We start from the raw sequence: 7,799 nt of genomic DNA, 5'->3' as shown, positions 1-7,799 counted from the left end.
TTACCTTAGCCAATGGCTTCATCCATAAGTGGCTGGGTCTTCTCTGTTGCTTTTTGGATGCAAGCCTGTTTGGCCAAAACATGCTCGAGCCCATCAGCCTAAGATACAAACAAATGTTCATCTGAATAGGTCACAAGTGAAGGGCACAAGCAGAAGTACAGGATGCCATTTCTAATCTGCAATATCGTGAAGTGTTGGGTGTTGGTCCTGTTTGGCTGTGTTGGACTAGGTTGGGGAACGTCACAGCAGTTCAGTTCCGGAGCCACCAAGCGACAGCAGAAGACCAAAGTGGTGTATGAAGTCACAAGCTTGGAACAGGAGCACTTCTACATCAAGGCAATAGCCCAGTCCAACCATCAACAGGTGTATCACCTGGGCAGACGTCTGGAGGACACCACAATCCAGGATCATCTTCCTGCTAAGGGTGACCTATGACACACTCTCATGCCTCTGGAATCTCAACCAGTGCGAACCACTCTGCAAAACCCTCTGAACCCTACACAGTAAACTACAACATACCCTGACGTGCACCTTTCGAGAAGTGTTAAGTACAGGTCGGGTCAACGCAGCCCTCAGCAATTGTGATTACTACATAGTGTTCAGAGGGGATTTCCAGTTACATACATAGGGCCCAAAAAGACTAGACAAAGAAGTCTAAATCAGTAGTTACAGTACAAGTAGTTATATTTCCTGTGAGGTGCACATCAGAGGTTACACCATAGGGTTCAGTATTTTCAGGTTACGTACATATATGGCTGAGGTCCCTGCTGAAGAACACTTTTTCTTAGTCAGCATGATTTATTTAAAGTTCATCTGAAGACTCTGTGCTTTGGTTGGTGCTCTAGCCTCACAGCAAGAAGATTCTGGGTTCAGACCCACTGGTCAACTGGGACCGCCCTGTGAGGAGTCTGCTCTTCCTGTACGTGGTTAAAGCATCAGAGCCCAGAAGCCTTGAGGGTTGGCAACCTGCCTAAACACACAATCCAAACACTGCAACCCATCTGTCACACCCCAAAAACCTGACTCAAAAGACACAACAGCATCCACACAACAGACTCAGTGGAGAGGTCCAGTTCAGTGACTCAAATTAGCAGAAATGAGGCCTAGCAGATTGTAACTGGCAGCTGAGCCCTTATTTTAAACCTAAAGCTTCCAAATAGGTAAGTCATAAATAAATCAGCCAATGAATATGAATTTATGGCCAAGTACAAAAGTATTTTGTACTTGGCCATAAATATGCCTTTTAATGCAGTAAAGTCAGTCTATGAGGACTGTCTCCCATTTGGAGCCTCAAGTGGTCACTGGAGGAAGTGCAATTTTCTTCATTTTTCAGCTCCTAAGGTTGCCACTTGTAAAATATCCGCTGCGGTGTTTGTCCTGTACACTCTCTTGGTGATAGTCATGCATGAAGGCAACACTTTGGACATAGGATTTATTTCAGTCTTTATAACAACTTCTGGATAACATAACATGAAACAAAACAACAAAAAGAAAAAAAAAATAATGCACATTTTTTTAATCACACCCCAGGATGACACAAACAGAATTCATAAAAGCAGATTTGAAAAATAAACAAAACAATAAAATCACAGGAAGATATCCCCCCCCCCCCCCCCCCCCGCCTCCAAAAAAACAGCTCTTGTAGACTTACAGTACATCAGGAATTTGTACACCTGATGTGAGCAAAGCATCACATCGGGGACTATTTCACTTGATTTAAACATACAGACGCTCAAACCTATGTTACCACAGGGTAAAGTGTGAACACTTGAACCAATTTAGGATGCAAATTCAAGCCAGTGAAAGTGGATTTGAAGGTGTCGGGTGCAAAGGCAGCCCCTTCAAAAACCTCAGGACCTCTTTTTACAGAAAAGCCCAGCACCTGGAAATGTTAAAAACAAAACAAAAAAATACACTAATGTCCCAGTTTTCTAATCAAATAGTTAAGATTAAAATCAAATCCCTTTTCCCCTCCCACAGATACCTGTAACATTCCCCAATCATTAGACTAGCTAAAAGCAAATCCCCTTTATTTCAGTTCGACATTTATTCATTCTACAAATTCAATACAAAAGGTTGAAGCATTGGCATCGTTAATATCACATAAGACTGTTACATTTTCAGGAAAATGGCTGTTTGTGTTCAGTAGTAAGCTTTATTTGTCGGTAAAATGCAATGCGTGACTGTTTTTGTGGTTAAACACAGCAAACAATCTGCCCACAGCCGAATAAAGTTTATATACCTTTTAATCCTCTTTTTTTTCAAATATATATTTATTATATATATATATAAAATACTGTTTCATTCATAAAAGCCTTACTTTGTACAATATCAAGTCGACATGCGTGAAGTGAATGTGTGAGCTAAGAACAACCTGGAAAATTGTCGTGCATAACAAACAGCTGGTACTGATTCAAGATCTAATACACTAAAAACAAAAGGTGTTTTACACAATATACACATTTTATTACTTACAACAAAAAAGTAAGAGAAAAAAGGTGTGATGTTAGCAAAGAGTGGGCTAGCAAGGTTATTACCACCAAATGTAATGTAAAACAACAGAGAAATGGCACAGAGAGAAAAAGAAAGGGTGGGTGAATGAAGAGCTGGTAATTAAAAAAAAAGAAAAAGACAGTCGGTCTCACTATGGAAAGCTCATCATCAGTGCATCTGTCCTCATGGATGTTCCGAAGTCAAAGTGCCGATTTGGTTAACTGTGAAAACCATCCACTCCTAATCAAAAAAAACAAAACCAAAAAAAAAAAAAAAAGAATAATTCTGTCACATTTTTTGCTGTGCCAACATGTCAAAAGTAAATTAAAAAAAAAAAAGGGAAAGGGAACAATGATCCTTTTGGGTGAAAAAAAAGGCTAAAGAAAGAAAAAAGTACTTTTGTTGTCACACATCCATCATGGCACCAGGAATTGGATATATTCTGCTTTCATTTTGAGGTACTTCTTAAGAAAAACAAAGACTAAATGTAAGATTTATTTACGTCAGTTTTTTTCTTTTCTTTTCTTTTTTTTCTCTTTTTTTTTTTTTTTAGCTGTGTTGCACAGTAGCACCATTGTTTTAGTTGTAGTTTGTTTTTCTGGAAGACAATGCACCATTGGAATTCCAACTCATCGTGACTGCTCCCCCCCTCCCCCCGCCACACTTGTCTCCTGACATCCAATCATCCCCTGTCATCGATTGGGTGCCCCACCACACCCCTGTCAGCGGTGTGTTTGCTTGGTGGCATGTATGCTGTTACGTCCTCTTCATGCAGACCACACAGCGGCTGACACGTGTCCGTAGGCTACCTGCCTTGTAGGTCTCAGACTGGGGCTTTCTGTAAAAGCCAGAAGCATGAAGATAGTTAAAAGAGCAGAAATGTGTGAAATAAAATTGCTCATTAGCACAAATATCTAATGAGACAGTCACATGGCAGCAACTCAGTGCATTTAGACATGTAGATATGGTCAAGACCACCTGCTGATGTTCACACCAAGCATCAGAATGGGGAAGAAAGGTGATTTAAGTGACTTTCAACGTAGCATGGTTGTTGGAGTCTGAAGGGCTGGTCTGACTCCATCAACCATACTGAAATTCTCAGTAGATCAGAAACAGCTGATCTACTGGGATTTTCCAGCAAAACTATCTCTAGGTTATCCAGAGAATGGTCTGTGGATACTTTACTGGATACCCTCGGTACCAGCTGAGTATCATTTAAACCCCACAGGCCACAATGCAACCATGTTCTGACCTTGGTTAATCCATGCCATGACCATGAAGGCAAAAGGGGGTCCAACCCAGTATTAACATGGTGTACCTAGTGGCCACTGAGTACATTTACAAGTATTCAAAACTAATAAAACAAAGCAATGTGATTTCAGTTTCATCATTCTTCATTTATCCAACTAGTTTTTGACCCTGAATTACTTTGTTTCTCTCAACTCTTGGGATATTGAAGAGTTCCTTACCTGAACATCTCAGAAGCCTCCACGGTGGCCAGCCAGAAGCTATAGGAGTTGGAATAGAAGTTGCACGTCCCTCTGCCGTGACACTCGATGAAGGGAGAGCTGCGGAACTCCTCCAGGCAGGAGCCGGGGGAGGCAAGAGCCTGACCGGAGCCCTCTGCGCCTGCACTGGTGTGCTGTGCAGAAATAAGGAAGAATTCTAAGTGTGTGTGTATGTGTGTGGTGGTGGTGGTGTTCGGGGGTGGAGCTGAAGATTTTCAGTCTGATTCACCCATCTCTTATCATGTCCAGTCTCAAAAAAACCACAAGATGGAAAAGGCTGGATGGATGGATGCCCATCTTTTACATACAGTCAATGAGGATAACTGACTAATGTAACTGGTACAGGCATTTTGAAGATATAAATAATCACTGTGCTACTCAGCTTTTGTATTGCCCTAAGAAAAGGAAAGTAAGGGCAGCTGCTTGTTATTTCGTACCATCATGAAGGAGTATCCTATCCACAGTGTCTCCCAGGTGTCAGGGCAAGCAGGAATCCGGATAGTCTGACTGTGGAGTGCAATCACCATGGCGGGAGCTTCACACACTGAACACCTAGGTGCACAAACACAGAAAATCAAAAAAATTGATACATCCCCACATTCAACAGTATTCCTCTCCTCTTCCCTCTTTCCCATCATACTTGCTGACATAAGGCCTTATATTCTCTCCCACGAAGGGGGCCATATTCTCGGGCATGGGTCTGTCCGTGGACAGCCAGTAGGAGTAGTCGTTACGGGAAGCAAAGTTGCAGACATTGTTGATGTTGCAGAACATGAAGGGCATGGTGCTGAACCTGCGTAGACAGCTACCAGCTGTGCCTGAAAGAAAAAGGTCAGTTATATTAACTGCTTTTTGACAGCTGTCTGATCCAGTGCAACTTCCAGGTAAAATCACAGGCTTCAAATAAGCATACCAAGGTCCTGCCCGTGTGCCCTCTCGTTGCCCTGCACGTACAACAGAGAGTATCCATTATAGAGAAACCTAGTTCCATCGGGGCACTCGGGGTCTTCGGTGCTCTGGCTGTGTCGGGTGATGAAAAAACCAGGGCCCGCAGAGACTGATCCTGGAAGACCAGGAGGACCCTGTGGACCGTCTGAACCACGGGGACCAGGACTGCCACGCTCACCTGAGATAAGGGAAACTTCTGTATTAGTAATGAGAAGCCTCAGGGCAGCAGCAGTAACTTCAATTAAACTTCTTCTCCCGCTGCTCCCTTTAGTGGTCGCCACAGCAGTCGCCACTCCATCTCAACCTATTCCCAGCATCCTCCTCTGTCACACCAACCCTCTGCACGTCCTCCATCACTACATCCACGAACCTCCTCTGAGGTCTCCCTCTTTTTCCTCCTGCCTGGTAGCTCCACCTTCAACATCCTTTGTCCAGTATATCCACTATCCCTTCTCTGCACATGTCCAAACTATCTCAGCCTTGCCTCTCTAACTTTAATTAATAATCTCCATTATTTTTCCAAATACTAACGACTAAGGTCGTGGCCAAAAGTTTTGGCAGTGGAACAAAGTTCGTTTTTCATGCACTCTGCCACTTCAGTTTTTATTTATTTTTTACATGTTTCTATGATATAGCAAAGAACAATCATAAGGATTTTGTAAGTTTCAAAAACTTTTATTGGCCAATGATTAAAACTTTTGGCCACGACTGTATATAAATACTACTTACATTGTTCTGCTCAAAGCCAGCAGGGAGCGGGTCAGTCCACGCTTTACTTACCAGGCTGACCGGCAGGACCAGTGTCGCCTTTCCTGCCAGGAGGGCCGTTGAAGCCAGGAGGACCATCAGGCCCAGGTTGTCCAGGGTCACCTTTCATACCTGAGAGCAGGAAGGAGAGTACCCTTTCATTAAAGGTGAGAAAGCAACTCCATCAGTTGTCCATCTGAGTTCATCTTACTCATCATGTTCACGCTGTATTAGCCCAAATATGAAATAGTCACGCTTTCAACAGTGTGCAGCACTTGTCTGAGAAGAAGACTCCCGTGAAAACAGTCGGATATTATCTTAACATTCATGACAAAATGTGTCTCACAAGCTACTGGTTTCATTTTTAAAATTCTCTGTTATCTGTCCCTCAACATTATGGAAAGGTATTGATAGCATTCAGCCATGCTATCAGTGGTAATATTAGTAAATCACCTTTCCTTGTAAACGTAACCAACCAAAAAAAAAAAAGAACTGAGAGCAAACTACCTCCCATACTGAGTGATGCAGCCCTGTCATTTGATATTTAAGTACCAGAATGCATACTAACAGATTACCTACTGTCCCTTTTGGTCTGGCCTTTTTGTTTTTTAACCTTAAATTTTAGTCTTTATTTTAGGCTCACAGATGTGGTCACACTTAACTCCCCTGAGGTATTTTGTCAGTATTTATTGAACTATTAAAGCCCTTTAATATATATTAAATGCAAAAATTGAAAACCTTTTTCTTGAGAACTACCAGCGTAATCATTCAATCCTGTCCTAAATTAACATTATCCATCTCTTTCATGTTACTTTCATCAGGTCCAATCAAAGAGTCCATTTTCACTTACCTGTGTTTCCAGGTACACCAGGCAAACCAGGCGATCCCTGAGAACCAGGCACGCCTGCAGGACCAGGGGGTCCCCGCTCTCCCTTGACTACAATGGGATTTGGAACTTGAGCAGGATCACCCGGAGGGCCTATTAACAGAGGAAATGATCCTGTTAGCAATCATGTCTGTGTAAGATATTGAACTGATTTTAAGCAGCAGCAGAGATTATTTTACTTTTGCAGGAAGTCTCATGATCATCTTTACACTCTTAACTGAAAAGGTTAAAGTGTTCACCCACCCTGTTCTCCAGGAAGTCCACGATCTCCAGGTATTCCAGGGTTACCAGGAAATCCATCTTCACCCTTTAAGCCTGTTAAAATGTAAACAAAACACATCTTTGGGCTGTGCTTACAATGAATGCTCAGGACTAAAATGCATGTTTGGATGTCAAAAAGGAAGTACAAACCAGGGAATCCTGGAACACCGGGCGGTCCTAAGTCTCCCTTTATACCAGGAGGACCAGGAGGACCAAGGCCACCCTGGGAAGAAAGAGGCACAGAGACAGTGAGAACTCAGCTAATGAAAGATGAAGAAATCTAAGTTAGCATTTCTTAGAGTCACACAACAATGAAGAAAATCTTAAACACGATCTTACCACACTTCCTGGAAAACCCGTTTCTCCCTTCTGTCCGGGGATGCCAGGAATGCCAGGAGAGCCAGGAATACCCTTATCTCCCTTAACGCCGCCACTTCCTGGGAGTCCACGAGGACCTTGTGGACCGGGTGCACCTTCGGATGCAGAGGATGAAAGGTCAGATGTGGTAACACCGAAAAACAACACAATGCTGTCGATTAAGTTTGTTTTATTCTCACCAGGATTGTGATCAGATTGATTTCAATCAAACAATTCAAATAAAAGTTTTCAGCTAAGAGCAAATGCTTGGTTGGGGGGGGTTGCATGATTTCTGTCTTTCTATTTTTCTATTATACTGCTCTGCTTTCGTGAGGAAATTTGCAGTTAAGTGCAGTTACTGAAGTGTTTACATAGTGGCACTTCCTTCCCTTGGCTGAACTGAACTAGAGCACAAAGTTGTACAGCACTGCAAAAACATCAACATCACCAATTGTTGGACTGATGGCGGCCAGTTGAAATCCTTTGACTTATAGCCATGCCCTAATGCTGATTATGTGTTGTATATACAGATTTTGTATTTTTTTAGTTTTTGCATATTTGCCACACAAGTTTTAGATCATCGAACAAACTGTAATATT

General features: G+C 42.5%; 1 protein-coding gene across 3 annotated transcripts in view; it reads right to left on the bottom strand.

The window, feature by feature from the left end:
• Positions 1–1,626: 1,626 nt before the first annotated feature.
• col4a5 (collagen, type IV, alpha 5 (Alport syndrome)) overlaps positions 1,627–7,799 on the bottom strand; it is a 65,376-nt gene continuing 59,203 nt past the window's right edge. For all 3 annotated transcript variants that reach the window (XM_030753637.1, XM_030753638.1, XM_030753639.1), the window contains 10 exons: positions 7,183–7,316; positions 6,994–7,066; positions 6,826–6,897; positions 6,547–6,675; positions 5,730–5,828; positions 4,915–5,127; positions 4,642–4,819; positions 4,439–4,553; positions 3,963–4,135; positions 1,627–3,331 (listed from right to left, as the gene is read on the bottom strand). In XM_030753637.1, coding sequence (XP_030609497.1) covers positions 3,250–3,331; positions 3,963–4,135; positions 4,439–4,553; positions 4,642–4,819; positions 4,915–5,127; positions 5,730–5,828; positions 6,547–6,675; positions 6,826–6,897; positions 6,994–7,066; positions 7,183–7,316 — 1,268 coding nt within the window. In that variant the 3' untranslated portion in view covers positions 1,627–3,249. The remainder of the gene's footprint in view (positions 3,332–3,962; positions 4,136–4,438; positions 4,554–4,641; positions 4,820–4,914; positions 5,128–5,729; positions 5,829–6,546; positions 6,676–6,825; positions 6,898–6,993; positions 7,067–7,182; positions 7,317–7,799) is intronic.

Source organism: Archocentrus centrarchus, chromosome 18 (assembly GCF_007364275.1).
Source record: "Archocentrus centrarchus isolate MPI-CPG fArcCen1 chromosome 18, fArcCen1, whole genome shotgun sequence".
Taxonomy (NCBI): Eukaryota; Metazoa; Chordata; class Actinopteri; order Cichliformes; family Cichlidae; genus Archocentrus; species Archocentrus centrarchus.
This window is presented reverse-complemented; position numbering and strand designations above follow the sequence as displayed.